This window comes from Cupressus sempervirens, chromosome 4 (genome assembly GCF_028749045.1).
Source record: "Cupressus sempervirens isolate cs-2001-9-10 chromosome 4, ASM2874904v1, whole genome shotgun sequence".
Lineage (NCBI taxonomy): Eukaryota > Viridiplantae > Streptophyta > Pinopsida > Cupressales > Cupressaceae > Cupressus > Cupressus sempervirens.
Window position 1 is genome coordinate 508,359,006 of NC_143121.1, and position 20,639 is coordinate 508,379,644.

At 33.4% G+C, this 20,639-nt stretch overlaps 1 protein-coding gene across 1 annotated transcript in view; it reads right to left on the reverse strand.

Moving 5' to 3' along the window:
• Positions 1 to 206: 206 nt before the first annotated feature.
• The window catches only part of LOC149562169 (linoleate 13S-lipoxygenase 3-1, chloroplastic-like), a 35,659-nt gene continuing 15,226 nt past the window's right edge, over positions 207 to 20,639 (reverse strand). The window contains exon 9 of the mRNA XM_089825701.1: positions 207 to 1,475. Coding sequence (XP_089681827.1) covers positions 722 to 1,475 — 754 coding nt within the window. The 3' untranslated portion in view covers positions 207 to 721. The remainder of the gene's footprint in view (positions 1,476 to 20,639) is intronic.

Sequence of the window (20,639 nt, forward strand, 5' to 3'; positions counted from 1 at the left end):
ATGGATTGTGGAAATCTCATAGCTTTGAAAATTGTGTATGATTCTCAAAATTTAATTCAGATTATTAAGTTAAATTTGATTTATTTGAGGAGACATGCTAAAATATCGCCTAATAGTAGGAGTAGTGATTCCAAGAAATTGAAAGATAGTGATTCCAAGAAATTGAAAAACCTTGCATATATACATACAAAAATCAATGACCAAAATTTCAAATAAAAATACATAGATCTAATTGATTAAAGAAGTATAAGCCTAAGATAAGTACAATAACAGCCTAAATTATATAGACAACATAATGAAAACACAAAAGTGAAGACTTATAAAACCAGTCTTTTAAACCGTACTAAATACCAGACAGAGAACTATCAAAACATGAATACATGTAACGTCGAAAATTCAAATGAACTCTGAGAAAGGTGATCCTTATTGATAGAGTTATCTCGGACGACCCTATCCTTTCACTTCAGCTAAGTGCACAAGTTTGTTTTATTCAGTCCATAGTACATACAATTGTGGGGCTCAGCTGCAGTTCCTCGCACGACGGAGTGTTTTTTGAAATCTGCACCGCACTTAACTACTTGAACAAACTGTGGCTGGCTTATTAGTACATAAATAACCTCACCATAGATCATTCCTTGCACAAAATCTGAGAACCAATGAGGGAAAACATAGAAAATCTCACTCGTATGTTGCTATTACAAATAAGAAGGTTCAGCTTGATCTAAATTGAGACACTGTTGGGGACGCCACGACCAGTTACACCAGGACCTGATGATGGCATCAACAATTCATAGGGTAGTACACCAGCTCCATTCCTATTTCTGTAAGTCAAATCTTCATTCCTGCTGTTTATGATTTCCTCTATTTCCTGCATTTTTGCAGAAAACTTCTGAAAGGCACCTTGCACTCTTTGATCATTAGTCCACCTCGATTCATGTCTCTCTCCCAAATACTCTTCGTCTGCTGAATGAGTCGAAAGAGTGTCCACAACAGCCATGGTTTTGGTAGCTTGAAGCTGCGTTGGCATTGATGCTAAGAAGATACTTTGTGGATTTGAAATGAACTGTTTGTAGTCTGGATCATTCTCCTTGGGGATTAATTTCCTCATTAGACACGGTCGGTTAGGCACATATCCTCCATATGGATACTGCCCGAAATTCAAGGCAGCGTGCTGTCCTGATGCTACCCAGATGATCGTAGTCAAAACCCCAGCTAGGTCTTCCTTTGTCTTCAATTTTGGCCACCATGATTCATTTCTTTTATCATAATGTCCTTTATTTACTGCTTCATTCCACCACGCTTGAAGCTCAATGTCACTCGGTATGCTGTTGGGTTCTGAGTAATAAATGGATATATAATCTTCCACCCATTCCTTGATAGCAGACCAAACAAGAAGACCATCAGCAGCATATGGGTAGTCTTCAATGACTAGTCTCAGACCATGGGGTTTAGTGGGATCCTCAAATGCCATACCCCTGAATAAACATTAGCCATCGCTAGTTAGCTGAATACATAAAATAATAACGAGAAAGTAAAGCTTTTTCAAACCTAGATTCTACAAGAGTTCTAATATTTACTGTACAGTGTACTCTTACAATATTGTATCCATGACAAAGGAACTTTCTTCTCTCTCCAGTTTTCAGCTTTTGCTCTTTGGGGTTCTTATTAACCCTACTTGGCTATGTGTATCGGTTTTGTTACCACCTATCTTGGGGTCCCCTGCTGATTTGTATTTAATTATTAGTTTTTCCCTTTGTGGTCCTTTTGTGGAGCCTCTCTGGGATTCTCCTCCTAGAACTTTCCTTGTAAACTGGTGTAGTCTAGTACCCTTGACCTACTTTTGGTCGGTCATCTGTGGGCATTAATGCAATTTCTCTCACATGCATGAAAATGTCACTATTATCTATCATAACTTCTTAATTTCCTGCCTTTATGTGTTTCGTTGTCTCTTGCATAAGATAAAGGCATTGACTTGGTGAATACAGATGATTACTAGGGAAACATGCTTCAAGTTTCATACTTCCAAGAATTTATGCAAATATTCAATTTTCATAAGTCGTGCACAATTCTAAGCATTTCATTTAGCCCAGGCCAAGGAAAACTTTTTCTTTTTTCATTTTAACTGTCTTTTTTTAAAGGATCTTACACACGAGAAAATTTTCAACCACTTCTAGCTTTTTTCCAACAAGATAGAAGAGACCATAAGTTGTTTTATTTAAGTTCAAATGGAGTGCTAAGATGTAAGTGGATACAAGTCACCATAGAATCAGAATTGCTGGTATGGAAAAAAGAATGATCTTACATGTTGCAAACATAAACAATGGAGGAAGCAGAAAAAAAGCAAGACCCTTGAAAGGTACACAAGCTATCAGTCCAAACTAACCATCATATGTGGACCTGTAGTAGCTTTACAAATTAGGGAAAAGTCTTTTAACAGAGATAAAAGGGATTTTACTGAGCTCATTCCAGAGTTACACAAGTAACCACCGTGACAGTTTTGTCCTAAAAAAAGCTTTAAAAGGGGAAGATAACAAATCCCACAAACAGAAATTATGGAGAGACACCGGGAGCTTCCAAAGTGTGGCAACACACACACACACACATCTGTGTGTGTTTGTGTTGTAGGCCATGCAAATGGGTATAAATGGGCATAACACTGCTCAATCAAATTATATAATAAATTTTCAAGTGAATGTACTAGAAATTAAGAATTTTCACTGTTTTTCTTCTTTTCATGAAAACTCCTGGGCAAAGAGTTTACCCTTCTGTATGACAACCTAACAGTTTCTAGAAGAAATGGATATTTACAAATAAATATATCTACTGCTAGCAAGTTAATGCTGGCGAGCTCATCATATGTGGGGATTTGGGAGCATATGGAAGGTTTTTTTGCAAATATAAAATGGAAATAAGTATATTTTCTCCTTCATAGATTACAATTCTTCATATTATTGTGCTGTAAATTTTGTAAAGATTTTTACTACATGCTAATTATTTTATTATTCAGTTTTGGTAAGTCGTGGTAGGCTTTACTGGATTCCAGTTTTCAGTTTTGTTGTGGTTTTGGACCCTACTTGCATTGCTGTATAAATGCCGCTGTAAAACTTTATTTGTATTGAATAAAGTCTTCCATGTATGCCAACCTGAACTGGCAATGGCATCACAATACAACATTTAAATGTACATATGCTCGTGAGGTGTAAAGAGCAGAGGCCTCCAGCATTGACTTTGTGATCCAAGAGCATCCTGATCGAGAAGCAATCTTGCATCACCAAAAAATTGTCTGTTTCTAGTTTTGGTTGTTTAGTTGCAAGCTTTTTTGTTAAGCATGCACCACTGTTCCATAGATTGGTTCAGAGTGAGTGTAGCTCGCTACAAATTGGTTACATGTTACCTATATTTCTTATCTTGAGCTACAAACCTAGCTTTAACTATAATATAAGTTGCAATATCAACTTTCTAATCTTTGGGTGGCATTCTTCTTTCAGGATCAATAATGGAACAATTTTGCAATGTTTACAGCAATATGTCATTTGACTTCCAGATAGGGGCTGTACTTTTGAATTTACTATCATTGGTGGCACTAGGGTATCATTATCATTATGCTTTCATATTTTTTTGTACCTTCTACTTGTGTACTTGATGCAATCTTAAGGATAACAAAAAGAAAATCCTTGTGTGTTCAGCCCTTGCATTATGGCATTATGTTTAAGCCATAAATTTCATTTCTCACAATGTCAAGCTGAGTTCCACTTCTCACAACATTAGTCACGAGTGTGTCACCAAGAGCCCATGGGGGTTCAATTTAAGGCTCAAGTACAAACGTGTGAGGAGAGGCAAATAGTGCTTTTAAGAGTGCAAATTAAGTTTCCCTTCTAAGCTATTGGAAGAATTTGCCTAAGGGTCCCTTAAATAAAATATTGCCCTTGAGACAATTTGTAACCAAACTATGACCAAAGTCTAGGCTGTTGAGAAGTACCAGGCTATGCAAATGTCATTTTCATCAAACTGAATTTCAAGGCAACATTGTGGAGTTAAATCTACACCTCCTTCATATCCCAACCAAAGGCACTGTTAGAAGTGATAGCATCGGTCAGCCTGGAAACAATGAGGAACCGATAATCATGTATGCATACATGTATACCAGTTATACATGTATACATACATAACTATATTCATGGTCAAATTTGACAGTCCTTCCGTTGGCGATCTGACTGATCACTCCTCAAACAAGTATGCTGCAGTCAGTTTTCTCTTGCCCATCGATCTAGCATTAATTATATTCATGATCAATCTGATTTTGTTAATTCAAACTAAACACTGATGCAACATGTTATAGTTAACAACCAGTTATAAATGTGTCTCTTGGAAACAAATGCATTTGAACCATCATGTCTATTTGCCCTCAGTATTATATATATCCGATGGCGAATGCAAGAGATGGCACCATTGAAAACTATAAGTCTTTCTATCTCTGCATTCAATATCTGTTAAAGGTCAAATACCATATTCAGAAATTCCTGATCAAGTTCGAATACAATCATAGCATTGAGATTGCTGATCTCTACCTTTAATAGAAGAAATTTATCAGAAGTCTGAATTAAAATAACAGTTTGCTACTAAGTTTATCAGAGCAGTTGCAGGCACTAAGTTATATGGTGCCTTGTCACTCAAAAGCTGGATTAAATAAATTGTGGGGTTGTGCTGAAGAAAACACTAGTGCATCTACTACCATGCCATCAAGGGTTCCTACTACTACTAATTATACTGCTTTCCAAAAGAGACAATTTCTTGCTTTTCCATCTAGTTCAAGGGCAGCAAAGCCAAAGGGAAAATGTAAATTGACTAGAGATAATCCAAACGTGCTGTCAGAGTTATTCAATGTGTCAAACAAGGATGAGGCAAAAGAGGCCATTGACAAACTCTTATTTGCTAATGACATTCCATTCTATGGGGCTCATTCACAGTATTATAGGGAGGCTGTAGCAAAAACAATAAGAGCAGAACTTTCCCGTGTGCCATTAGGAAGGACATAATTAAGAATAATATTAAGAATGATTCCAAGATTAAAATTTTAATGGAGTAAACAAAAGCTACCTAGGTCACTAGTAGATGCAGCGTGGTCATGGATGTGTGAGCAGACATTGGACATTGACCACTTATTAACATCTTAGTCACATACACAAAGGACCCTTACAGCAATGTTACCCGGGGACACGTTTCCAGCAAAAATTGACCCCGTCCCCATGTCCCCCCCATCCTGGAAACTCGGAAACTTCCGGAAACCTTTCCCTTGGCTGTCCCATAAAATTAATGTTTCAGTTTTGATAATTTGTTTGATTTCTACTCTCATGTGAACTCTAAAGTTAAATTATTTAACACAAACATTATATGTTAAGGTTCTGTAATTTATATAAGCATGCGTTATCCATGTTTTTATAAGAATATTTAAAATTTCCCTGTATATTTAAAATTTTCCCTACTTTTTATATAGTTGTTCCCACTGCCGTTTCCTGCTCCGAGGAAAAAAAATCCGTCCCAGAAACCCGTTTCCACGTCCCCCCGTCCTGGAAACCTGGGGTAACATAGCCTTACAATTAATTGTTTATCACATTGCAAGGATGCCTATTATTAGTTCCAAATCTTTAGAGATGTAATTGAGGAGGTCGGCATTGAAAATGAGATTGAGGTAGTGACAAACACAACAAATGTGTAAAAAGCTGCAATGAAGTTGATTGAAGTAGCCCAGAAACATATTTGGTGACCCATTGTTGTGTGCATGCTATAAATAGTGAAGAGGACACGGAAGAAAACTAGTTGGATTGAACATGTCATTCATGATGCTGCAATATGCATATGCTTATTTTCAACCACAATACTTCACATACAATATTCAAGACCTTCAAGGAATAAAAGTTCAGTTCATGAAAACTAGATGTGTATTGTACTTCAATATCTTGGAGAGGATGCTTGAATTGAAAGATGCATTACAACTAATGGTCTTCATAGTGGAGTGAACTAGTGGCCTCGCTCTAGATAAGAACAAGGGAAGAAAGTGAAGTAGACAGTAAAAAGTGGCATTTTCTTGGCTGATGTGCAACATAGTCTCTATCATTGCTTTAGCCTTCACAATCAGTAGATACAAGGACTTTAATGCACCTGGCCTTGGAGAGGTGTATGATTGAATTGACAATATACTTGGCCAAATGAAGGCTATTGCACAAGAGAAAGACCTTACATTGCAATTCTATCATGAACATATTTAGTAAATCATTCAGCTGATTTGAGTAAAGCTCAAGACTCCCTTGCACATAGCTGCCTATACATTGAACTCAAAATGTTATATATAAAGGCCTAGAATTGTTACTCTTATGGAGTACACTTAGGTAAGGCAAATTTAATGAAGGCTACTCAAAATATATACATGTTGAGAATGTTGCGAACATTTGTACATGTAAACAAAATTTGCCACTCTTAGATGGTATCTAGATATTTGCATGTGATATTTATCATGATTAATTTATTCTTTCCCATCAAATTTTGTCTATCATTTTACAGTGAATATGGCATGATGATTGGGTATTAGATGCTAAAGAAACACGACCTGACATTTCGATGAAACCATTTTGAGGAGCTTTGTGAAGGTGTTTATGGGCCTATCTATTTGCAGATAAAACAAGTCTCAAGCTTGTTGGAAAAGGAACAATTTGACTCGGTTTGCCAGGGCTTCCAAATTTTGTACTTCACTATACATTGTATCTTCCTTAACTGCAATGTAACTACTTGTTTCTAGTATTAATTCAGTAACAAAGCCACTCCGTTTGATCAGAAGATGGATAGGTGGTAGTTAAAAGAAGTCTGATAATTAAGTTGCATTAACAAGTTGGGAAGATGGAAAGTTGTACGAACTCAAAAGGAGTTTCAGCTATTTTATTACCTTAGAGATGAAGGCAATCTTTTTACTAGTCCTTTATGGCATGCAAGAATTGGGCATGTAAAGTATGACAGCATTCTATGTTAATTATTATGGAATCCAAGGAGTGCAAAAGAATGACGTTGTAGGCATGCCCACTTTACCTAAGACAATGGAGCAAGGTAAAGCTAGGAATCGATTAAAACAACATAGACGTAGTTATCCCAGATCAACTTGGACAGCTCAGAAATAGTTGCAGCTTATTCACTTTTATTTGAGTGGGCCCACAGATATTGCTTTTGTTGGAGTATATTGAAACTTCAAGTTGTTTGTTGACAATCATAGTGGAATAAACTGGATTTACTTGAAAAAGAATTTAGAAGCTTTTGAAATTTCAGCAAGTTCCACACTATGATTGAAAATGAAGCTCAAACTCCACTCAGAACTTTTTAAATAGACAAGGCTTGAGAGTTCATGACACAATTGCAGTAAGGGTTTTTAATTGAAGACTACATTCTTGCAGTCTTGTCTTAAAGTCATCAGCACGCACAAGAAAACTCAAAACATTATAACAACAATATGAAAAACAATTGGAACAATAAATTAATCTCCAGAATTTCAGATTACACCAGTATATCTTTTTCAAGGGCTTCCAACAAATCTAGACCTAACTTTTATATTTCAATTTAATGCATTTACAAAACAAGAGTGGAGTACAAAAATCAAATTCCCTAAGTTGATTCAACTTCAAAAGCTCTTCTCTAAACTTCTAGACCACAACCTTCTTCTCTCTCAATCCTACCCGCTCTTGACCACTACTGCGCTCCATCAATTTACCACCTATTTATAGTGAAGAATGGCATAGCAGGTTGGCACTATTCAAAACTGCAGTACAGTCCCCAATGCATTTAGGATAAAGATCACAGGATCAATTATAAATGATTTACCCTTGAAGTTCACTTTGAAATTGGATGCATATCTTTTAAAAATTAAATTTTCCTCAAGTTATATGGCCCTAAACCCTATGCAGCTCTAAACATGAACCTTGGGACTAATGATTGCAACAACCACATTAGTCATCAGCACAAAGCCCAAACCCACGATGCACATCTCACAAACCCCTATTAGTTGATTTGTGTTGGTGTAATTAAATATTCACTAATTACACTTACTTAAGCTTACTTAGGATAATGCATTGCATAGTAATTTGTCATTGAAACACCTCAATTAAAACATGGTGTAGGAAAAGTCCACTCTAGGTGGTGATAGTTGTTTTCTTATTCTACTTTTAGTGCACATATCACATAATCATCCTCATCATTGCACATATTTCGTTGCATAATGGAGGATGATCCACCTTTGGTAGACATGTAATTCTACCTTGTATAGGTGATTGTTACATCCCAATTTTTGACCTAACTTGAAATACAACTATTGGGATTCGCATTAAGTCAGTTGGCAGTTTAATTTGTTATAATCTGGCGAAATGGTAAGATAGTCATTGTGATTTCAAGTGAAGATGACATGTTAGTTGATCGTTAAACACGAATTCATGAAATTAAGAAGATGGTTAACTGTTATGATTATTTAAATAGTTTATTATGATGATAACATAATTTAACAGTGGAGAATTTCCTTGTATGGAGCATGTCAGTGGGGTGGAAAAATTGTCAGAAAAGAATTAGGCAAGAGCACCACCAGCACTAGACAGATGGGTAGAGGACCTAGCAACTTGGAACAAGTTGCATTTGTGGGACCTGCATGAGTTATTTAAACAAATAATCTAAATTAAATAATTGGGTTAAATAGAAAACATATCACAAAGGATTTTCATTTATCTTTCATCATATTATTTTAATTAATATTTATAAACGTTCATATATGTATAAATGATTTGGCACCATTATAATTTAATAATTAATAAAGTAATGTTGTTTGTACATATAAGATTTTAATAACGTTCGAATTATAATAACATTTGAATTATTATAATTCTCGAATTATAACTTTCCAACTCTATTCTTTCCGATTTAATATTCTTTGCTTTTTAACAATAACACTTGGCATGGAGAGCGATTTAATTTTTTACAATTTGAATTGTATAATTTTTTTTTCAACTTTATTTTTTCTTTTAAAAATTTGATTTGATTGGCATTCGGATGGTTTCTTGTAACTATTGGAAGCCGATGAGCCAAGATAATCTTTATATTAGAGCGTCCCAAGTGTACCGATTCATTCATCTTTTCCTCATAGTTTCGGTGACTCACAACTCATAGCGTTAAGGAGGAAACTACGACTTACTTCCAAATTTTTTTTTACTTTATATCTTTTCATATTGCTCTCATGTCTCCCTAACTGCGGCCAAAGCAAGGATCGTGTCTTTCTCTCTACCGTAGAAGAGTTCAAGGATAGATTTACAGTCACGTAAGGATTTTTTCCAATATGTATTTATTATACTTTCATGTGCCTTGACTAAATAAACCATCGATATATTTATGTTCTCCATCATATTACTGAGCTCGGCTGTGAGCCTAGACTATCCATTGGAATCTGACTGAACTTGAAATAGTTTATAATTATTCCAAATTAGAAAATGTTGTGAAGCTGTCTATTTCCTTTTTAGTCCGAAAATTGAATATTTTTGGTTCAACTATTCTGTCCAGCATCTCATTAATAATCTTTGTTTTAGTTTTAAAGTATCAACCTTTGAATATGCCATAGAACCTTGAATAATAACTTTGATCAAAATTTAATACAATCATCTTTGTTTGGTAAATATATATATTCCACACCAAGGAATTCACTGGCAAAATGTCATTATAAGTGAAGAGGTGTAAAGCAAAAGCAGTGGATAAAAACTTGCTACATAATGGTAGGTCAGAGAATAAATTAAACATGTTCCATCACTTTTCTTTTCTGATTTAGTATTCATCCATAGATGGCTAGGCATAGTAGTTTGTGATTAATATATGATACTAGTTAGTTTTCTGAAGTGCATCAGAGATCATTATTCGAGTAACCTTGAGAATACATTATTTATAAATTCAAATGGCAGATGTTTAAAACTTGATTGATTTTATAAATCAACATCAATGCACATGCTATCACAATTTTCTGAACAAATCCAAAATACTATTAATATCAAGGAATTCACCGACAGAGAAGCTATGAAATAGTGAAGAGGTGGAGTTAATTTGCAAGAACGCGGAAGAGAAATCAGTTATGATTAAATTAATTAATTAAACATTCAATTTTTGAAATCTTTTAAGAACATAATAATGTAATCATAGATTGTGAAATACTTGATGTATGTAATCTTCTTGTATAATTGACAGAGTTGTCTGCTTTGAGAATTTCGAATACCTAGAATTCACCTGGGTGTGTAGCCAAGGAGATGGGTGATGAGGTGAGAGAAAGGAATCATCAATAATATGAATCAGTATCAAATATGACCGAACAACGTTTATCATTTTTAATATGAATCAATTAATAGCTCATGCATATTCCTATTATTATGAACTCCTGCTGCCAAGTCGTATGGTGAGTTAATTACCAGGAAGCCCGATGAATGGCAAGATGTTCCCTGTTTATTCCGGGTAGGAAGGGCCTTTCTCTTAGAGATCGTGTGGGGATAAGTTGTAGTTCGAGGTTGGGTGGTTAAGCCCTTGACAATGTTTCACCTCTCCCCAAGATGTCAATCGTGACTCAGATAGAGATAAGCTATGCAGTCAATTGTTTAATGGAAATAAGTAATATCACTTTTATTTATGAAGAGGTAAGATTGAATTGAGTTATTTCATTGTTACTGTTATTTTACACCTAGATATAAGAGATGCATTCATGGATTGCTTTTCATTTATATGAATATCGAATATAAGCATATTTCTAATCTTGAGATATTATCATAGTTAAGTATTCGGAAGGAAAGGAATCTAAAGCCCTAATTGATTGAGAGATGACTAGAACCCTAAATGATACAGTGGTATCAGAAGCCCTAATTGAATCTGTGGTAGCAGAAGCCCTAACTGAATTCGTGGTAGCGGAAGCCCTAAGTGATATAGTGATATTAGAAGCCCTAACTGAACCGATGGTAAATGATGCCCTAATTGATACAGTGATATGTGATGCCCTAATTTTAGATTTAGTGGTATTTAATTGTAATTATCATTTGATTTTGAGATAGTGATTTTTTAGATGATAGTTGTTAAAGTGGTATTGTGGAGTAACCCGGGTGGTTGCAGAAGCATCCCTAGTTTTGATTTCGATCTTAGTTTTCGAGGTATGTGGTTTTTAATTTTCGTAGTAATTTCATTTGATGGTGTTTTTAAGTTTTTAGTTAAGAAATTTTGTCTAACTGTTTTTTTAACGAAAAACCTTATTCACATGAACATGAATGATATAATTGTCTTCCTATGAAACAAAGTAGTAACTGTATTATGAGTATGTTAGATGTTAATTTAGACCCGAGAAAACCGGATGTTACATGGTATCAGAGCGTTGGGTTCAACGTTGAAACGTTGGGTCCAACACTGTTTCTAAGAAACTGAAAATGTAAATGTTGAAAAAGATTTATTTTGCATAACGGATATTGCAATCAAAACTGGAAAAACACACTGGAAAATCTTTCAAAATAGCCAAGAAGGTCAAGATGATATAAAATGGACAAATGTATAAACTATAATATCATAAAGATGAAACCTAATTAAGAAGATAACAAGGATTGGCAAGTCAAGTTGGTGGAGATCGGGTTTGTAGACCCAATTTGAAATCCTTGGCTAGGGTAGATATGGGCAGATGTGTCGAACATGTGATCTTTGTTGATTGTCTAAACGCTTCAGTTATTTTGGAGAATAACTGTTGGGACTTCAACCCACCTGATTACTCAGATGGCAGGACCAAAATGATACATATGCCTTATCCCAAGAGGGAGAGCCATTCTTAATAGAGAATGAAAACATTAAAATGGGTCCTGATGCCGAGGCTTGCGCAATCCAAACACAGTTTATATAATCTTGATAAAAAAGTTATCAAAATCCATCATGATGGCTAAATAATTCTTTATGCAATTAATGATAGAAATAAATGGTTACCTATTTGAACCTAAACCGAATGAAAACAAAACTATGAACCATGATCTTTTTTGATGTTAATTAAACGACAAGATCATTATGTGCTCTAGTATGGAGTAAACACACTTGCATAATTAGAATTATCAATGCTTGTTTATAGATGTAAACTTTGACGAGATGGGCATGGAAGCCTAAATCACAGAAATGGAAAAGATAAACTTCCAGATAATACAGATGAATGATGAGCCACTCGATAAGAATCTTATGAATTGTTTCAGATGCTTATGATCTTGATTTGATGTATGATGATCTTGCATAGTATATCATGTTTTTACCGTTTGACACACTGCTATACATGTATAATACACATGCAATGTTGACTTTACATATTGAGCTGTTGTATATTGCTTTGGAGATTAAGTGTATATTCTATCATGAAATTATTATTATAATGAAATGCTATTGCGATAAGATAGGCAAAGAGGCCAAGGTTACATATGGAAAAACATCGATCTAATAATCTTTTTCAGGTGATCTGTAAGTTTACTAGGACGATCCACCCATTAATAAGTGCCTTGTGCCAAATGGTATGTATAAGTGATTTAAATTAAGATCAAGAACTTGCTAGTTGAAGAATTTCAATTTTGAATGCTTATCTTACTTTTGGTCATTGAACCCTGAACATTCTCTTAAATGAAGATATCAATATGGAATCGAACTAATGATATGGTGAGTGCCTATATGAGTATGACAGGAACATGAAATAGAATCAACTCAAATGATACTAAGAAAACCACAAGTACGGTAAAGAGAACTCAAGTGAGTATGTGTTTAATTTTATGTTACCATGCAAGTATCTTTCTGGAAACTTTAAGCAAAAATGGATCTTGAGCTTCGATTATGAATTTCATTCTGACCCAATTGAGAAAAGAAATGATATCACAATGTTATATATATATATATATATATATATATATATATATATATATATATATATATATATATATATCTTGAATTTGGAATATTCTTTTAGTGTCTAAATTGCAGAGGTCATCGAGGAAGATGAAACACAAGGGAAATGGTACGTTACATGCCAAAAATAAAATTAAAAATATACTCCTTTATAATGTTCGTTATAATTTCAAGTTCATCGAGGAAGATGAACCACAAGGGGAATGGTATGTTACATCCCAATTTTTTACCTAACTTGAAATATAGCTGTTGGGATTCGCATGAAGTTAGTTGGCAGTGTAATTTGTTATAATCTGGCGAAATGGTAAGATAGTTAGTCGTTGTGATTTCAAGTGAAGATGACATGTTAGTTGATCGTTAATCACGAATTCATGAAATGAAGATGGTTAACCGTTGTGATTATTTAAATAATTTATTATGATGATAATATAATTTAACGATGGAGAATTTCCTTGTACGGAGCATGTCAGTGGGGTGGAAGCATTGTCAGAAAAAAATTAGGCAAGAGCATCACCATCACTAGACACATGGGTAGAGGACCTAGTAACTTGGAACAGGATGCATTTGTGGGAACCGCCTAAGTTATTTAAACAAATAATTTAAATTAAATAATTGGGTTAAACTATAAAACATATCTCAAAGAATTTTCATTTATCTTTCATCATATTATTTTAATTAATATTTATAAACATTCATATATGTATAAATGATTTGGCACCATTATAATTTAATAATTAATAAAGTAATGTTGCTTGTACATATAAGATTTTAATAACGTTCAAATTATAATAACATTTGAATTATTATAATTCTCAAATTATAACTTTCCAACTCTATTCTTTCCGATTTAATATTCTTTGCTTTTTAATGGTAACACTTGGCATGGAGATCGATTTAATTTTTGACAATTTGAATTGTAAAAAAAAATTCAACTTTATTTTTTCTTTTAAAAATTTGATTTGATTGGCATTCGGATGGTTTCTTGTAACTGTTGGAAGCCGATGAGCCAAGATAATCTTTATATTAGAGCCCCTCCTGAGTGTACCGATTCATTCATCTTTTCCTCATAGTTTCGATGACTCACGGCTCACAACATTAAGGAGGGAACTGGGACTTACTTCCATTTATTTTTTACTTTATATCTTTTCATATTGCTCTCATGCCTCCCTGACTGCGACCAAAGCAAAGATTGTGTCTTTCATACTGCTGTAGAAGAGTTCAGGGACAGATTTACATTCACGTAAGGATTTTTTCCAATATGTTTTTAATATACTTTCATATGCCTTGACTGAATAAACCATTGATATATGTATGTTCTCCATCATATCATTGAGTTGGCTGTGAGCCTGGACTATCCATTGGAATATGACTGAACTTGAAATAGTTTATGATTATTCCAAATTAGAAAATGTTGTGAAGCCATCTATTTCCTTTTTAGTCTGAAAATCGAATATTTTTGGTTCAACTATTATGTCCAATATCTCATTAATAATCTTTGTTTTAGTTTTAAAGTATCAACCTTTGAATATGCCATAGAACCTTGAATAGTAACTTTGATCAGAATTTAATACAATCATCTTTGTCTGGTAAATATATATATTCCACACCAAGGAATTCACTGGCGAAATGCCATTATAAGTGAAGAGAGGTGTAAAGCAAAAGCAATGGATAAAAACTTGCTACATGATGGTAAGTCAAAGAATAAATTAAACATGTTCCATCTCTTTTCTGATTTAGACATGTTCTGTATCCATAGCCAACTAGGCATAGTAGTTTGTGATTAATATATAATACTAGTTGGTTTTCTGAAATGCGTCAGAGATCATTATTCGAGTAACTTTGAGAATACATTATTTATAAATTCAAATGGCAGATGTTTAAACTTGATTGATTTTATAAATCAACATCAATGCACATGCTATCACAATTTTCCAAACAAATCCAGAATACTATTAACACCAAGGAATTCACTGACAAAGAAGCCATGAAATGGTGAAGAGGTGGAGTTAATCTGCAAGAACGCGGAAGAGATCAATTATGATTAAATTAATTAATTAAACATTCAATTTTTGAAATCTTTTAAAAACATAATTATGTAATCACAAATTGTGAAATACTAGATGTATGTAATCTTCTTGAATAATTGACAAAGTTGTCTGCGTTGAGAAATTTGAATACCTAGGATTCACCTGACTGTGTAGCCAAGGAGATGGGTGATGAGGTGAGAGAAAGGAATCATCAATAATATGAATCAGTATCAAATATGACTGAACAACATTTATCATTTTTAATATGAATCAATTAATAGCTCATGCATATTCCTGTTATTATGAACTCCTGCTGCCAAGTCGTGTGGTGAGTTAATTACCAGGAAGCCCAGTGGATGTCAAGATATCCCCTGTCTATTCTGGGTAGGGAAGGCCTTTCTCTTAGAGATCATGTGGGGATAACTTGTGGTTCAAGGTTAAGTGGTTAAGCCCCTGACAATGTTTCACCTCTCTCCAAGATGTCAGTTGTGAGTCAGATAGAGATAAGCTATGCAGTCAATTGTTTAACAAAAACAGGTAATATCACTTTTATTTATGAAGAGGTAAGATTAATTTGAGTTATATCATTGTTGTTGTTATTTTACACCTAGATATAAGAGATAGATTCATGGATTGCTTTTTATTTATATGAATATCGAATATAAGCATATTTCTAATCTTGAGATACTATCACAGTTAAGTAATTGAAAGGAAAGGAATCTAAAGCACTAATTGATTAAGAGATGATTGGAACCCTAAATGATACAATGGTATCGAAAGCCCTAATTGAATACGTGGTATTGGAAGCCCTGTTTGAATTAGTGGTATCAGAAGCCCTAATTGAATCCATGGTAGTGGAAGCCCTAAGTGATATAGCGATATTAGAAGCCCTAACTGAACCAATGATAAATGATGCCCTAATTGATATAGTGGTATGTGATGCCCTACTTTTAGATTTAGTGGTATTTAACTGTAATTATCATTTAATTTTGAGATAGTGATTTTTTAGATGATAGTTAAAGTGGTATTGTGAACTAACCTGGGTGGTTGCAGAAGCATCCCTAGTTTTGATTTCGATCTCATTTTCTAAGGTATGTGGTTTTTAATTTCTGTAGTAATTTCATTTGATGGTGTTTTTAGTTTTTAGTTAAGAAATTTTGTCTAACTTTTTTTTTAACGGTAAAACTTATTTACATGAACATGAATGATATAATTGTCTTCCTATGAAACGAAGTAGTAACTGTATTCTTTGAGTATGTTAGATGTTAACTTAGACTCGAGAAAACCGGATGTTACAGTCATATCTTATCTTCTCCTTATCACTATCTCTTATCGCCTTTAGGAATTCGCATTTCGGACTTCCAATTTTGCCTCAAAATCAAGCTTTCCAACTTCCTATTAGCAAGTAGGAATTGAAAATCAAAACTTGGTTATGTTTTTTAAGTAGTGTAAAAACAATAGATTGGACTACTTTTTGAAATTTGCCTTCAACTCCAAGCTTACACATAAAAATGTGTCTTCACACACATCTTCCGAGTGAAACGAAAAGCTTAAGTAAAATCCCAAAAATCAAAATGAAGATTTGCAAAACCTTGATTTGGCTAAACCAAGGTTTGTAGAAATCCCAGTTTTTTAAATTCCACGAACCAAACAGACCCTTACTTCATATTGGTGCGGGGAAAAGATAAAAGATTAGATAGATTTAATAGTTTAATTTTAAGTTTAAAAGTCGTGTGTGTGTGTGTGAGAGAGAGAGAGAGAGAGAGAGAGAATTTCCAAGTTTTCAATAAAAGTCAATTTTCTATGTGGTGGCAATGTCGTGGTGGCATCCCATATAAGTTGACTAGACATTAGCCACTTAGGACTTAGGCTTTAGTTTCATTATTATGCTTTTAGTGTTTTAATTTGAGTTTTATTTTCCCAAAGTGTTTGTATGGGAAAATCTTGAAAGTTTCAAATTAATTATTAGGTAGGGAAAAGATGCCAAAATAACATGGGCAATCTTTAGAAACAGTTGGTATTTGAATGTAATTGCAAGAAGGGATTTGATGGGTTCTTGGAAGTTACAAAACTATGATTCTTCAAAATGATGAATGGATTCATCTTGTAAAGGGTTGGAGAAGAGAATAGATTTAAGTTTTCTTGGTTTTTCTTCCAACTTCTTGTGTTTTCAGCATTCATACGACATTTCTTGGTTGCCTTTGTGTAGAGTTTTGCATGCATGTTTTCTGTTCTACTTTGAATTTCTTTCGAGTTATTGAGTTCCCTATCTCTGTATCTTAGAGTCATTTTCATTTCCTCTTTAGCGTGTCAGAACTCTTTGTTGTTGTGAAAGTAACCTTCACATGGAGGATTTCTAAAGATCCTCCAATGGTCTTTGTTGGCCACTGGAGGATCATTAATAATTTTATGTTTTCTTCTAATGTCGTACTATTATTTTTGTTGTAGGAGAACCAAATGGACATGCATAATTAATTGGGTGACGTCTCTGTATGTCTACCCATTTTTCATTTTACCATTTTTTGCATTTCATGACATGTTCCATTAATATCAATTTGAAATGGAATGGTTATATCATGTGTGAGAAATTTAATGCCCTTATTGGTTTAACCATGAATTTCTTGAGTGTGTTTTGATAGAAAATTGGGTGTTGTTACAGGGGTCATATCCTCCTAAGCCATCGTTGGATTTTCTCAATCTTTGGATATGTTCTTGTAAACTTGATTCTCTAGATTTCCACCGAAGGGATTTTGAAAATATGTTCAAGAACGAAAGTTACAAGTGTCTCTTTCAGGTAGTATCCAAACTGCCAGAACAGCCATGAGTTGATTTTGTATGTTTGAAGAGTAACTGTATTTGTGGATTTATTCTACAAATTTATTGATGTTTCTTGGAATATTGGGAGTGAAGTCATTGTTACTAAAGAAGGGTTTATTCTTCCTATCATTTCATTAGCTTGGATGATTAACTTTTGATTCTAGTTTGCTAGAAATTGTTGTAGAGAGTTGTTTGAAAAATTTGCCTCTTCCTGTCATTTTATGAAAAAAAACAGAATTCAGATTTACAGATGGGGTTGTTAAAGGAAAATTGTTAATCTGCCAAGTTCTTGAAGATTTTGAGGATTGTGCACTATTGGTTTTGTAGATTTAAAGTATGCTCTCTGTTTTGTTGGTTGCATGATAAGTGTTTGTCTTAAAGCTGTGAAGGTGAACTAAGAAGAGTGTTTAATGTTCTATGCTCCTATAGCTGAGTATGTTCCTATAGCAAAGAGAGTAGTGTGGAAAGATAAGTGCAAGGAGCCCCAAATTGATGAGTGTGAGCCTTTGATGAGGCCTTTTGTGTTGAATTTATCCCACGAAAGACATTCCAAAGTTTAGCTTGCATCATATACAGAGGCATATTATGTACATGTTCAGGAATGTCCATGTAATCTATTGATATTTATTATCAATCATATCATTCTTGTATCTTAATGCAATTGCTTACCAATATCTTCTTAAGTTATCTTGGTCTTCCATTTGATCCTAGGGGTGTTGTAGAGTCACCTAAAACAACATGGTATCAGAGTCGTCGTGAAAACCTCTTCTCAAGATAGCACTCTTGGCTTGTGTCAGTTCCCAAAACCGAAGATTGGAAATCCAAGAGCCTGCCACTTCTCCAATAGGATTCCACAATTAGTTCCGGCCAACGAACGAGAATCACCTTGATTCTCCTGCACTTTAGGCTCTCCTACACCCAAGCGGGTAGACCTTCACCTCAAACACTAATTGTTTGGTTCAAAACTTTTTTATAGCAAATTTAAGCTTTGGAGTTCTTCAGCTAGCAAGGTCTTTGAACTCGATTAATATGGAGTTATGTGATAGTTTGAAATGAATATTTTGTATAAGGTTTTTAGCAATGGATTTGAAGTTTGTAATAAGGAAGTTATAGATTTTTTGACTTCAAATATAAAACACCAATGCTCTAGCTTATTCAGGGAAAAGAGTCAGCTACAATGAAGATTATAATGTACAACTTTATAATATTCTATGCACATAAACTATAAACAGTTTAATAATTAAGACGTGACAGATCAAATATATATACTCAATTCTAAACTAGTCCAGATTGCACTTTAACTCTTACAGTCAGGGAGATAGACTGGCATGATCTGTGATGATTGAGATTAAAATGTCATAAACGACCTCGTTCACTTATTTGACATAAATTGTTTACAGACTTTTATAAATCATTGAAGTATAATATTATAATATATTACAAAGTCGTTTTTGGCTCCTTATTCCTCCATACAAACAAGAGACACAATGCATCATAGTTCTTGCCTAACACATAATGGTTGTAGAGGTGTAGATGAGTGAGAGTCCAAATTTAAATTCTCGTCTTAGAAATGCGCTTGTGATTTGATAGGATGGCTCATATTTTGTTGTTAAGTTCTCGTGCTATATTATTATATCTTTGGGCATTTAAGCCCAAGAATAAGAGGCCAAAGTCCCCAATATGGTACTAAGTACTTAATATCATACTACGATCAATACATATGATTTAGACAAATTTGCACCTTCTACATTGACAACTTAAATTATGTGCAATGAGGAAAGATATCCATACCAATATTTGAATTATAGAACTTGAAGAAGTGATGAAGCATTTGGACTATCACATTATATGTTTAAGCATATCATGCATGCTACTAGACAACCATAAGTAGTTGGAATAACTCCCCCAACTATGTATTATTCTCATCTTGATTATCAAATGGAACTCACACTATTTTTAATCATTAGCACTGGACAAAAACTAGGATAGAGATATAGGTAGAGATAAATAGCAGTATACAACAATAACAACATAAACATATATGTCGAGGAAAAAAAAAAGATAGATAATATAGAGGAGGAAGAGGAAGAGAGATAAAATAGTAAGATAGAATAATACCAACATAAGTTGTGTGTGTGTGTGTGTGTGTGTGTGTGTGTGTGTGTGTGTGTGTGTGTGTGTGTGTGTGAGAGAGAGAGAGAGAGAGAGAGAATTAAATATAATTATTTTTCTTAATAAAACAAAGAGTCAAAATAAAATCATGGTTATAATAATATATATATATATATATATATATTAATGAAACTAAGAATTTAATTTTTATATTAAAACTCACACTTCTATAAGAAAAAATGAAATGTATTGAAATATAAAAATATTTTATAAGTAAAACTAATTGTTTAATTTTACACAATTAGAGAAGGTTTACTATTTAATGTTTTGTATTTCCAAATTTTTCATAAAATTAAATAATTTTTAATTATGAAATAATATCTATATAATTTAATATGTACATTTGTAAATAATAAATAGATGTAATACATATAAAATTGATGTTGATGAATAAATATGATGTAATAAATAAGAAATAAAATATAACTATTTAATTTTAATACATAGTTTATAAAAACCTAATAATAATTTATATATCTTTTAGAATTGAATTATTTCTTTTTTTATGGTTATTTCTTTAGTATGTTTTTTGATATGAAATATAATTATTAATTTAATATTAAAATATATATTTAAACTAAATGATAAATTGTTTAAATAAAAAAATTAATAATAATAATAAATGATATAATTTATAAATTGTAACACTTATCAATTATACATATTACA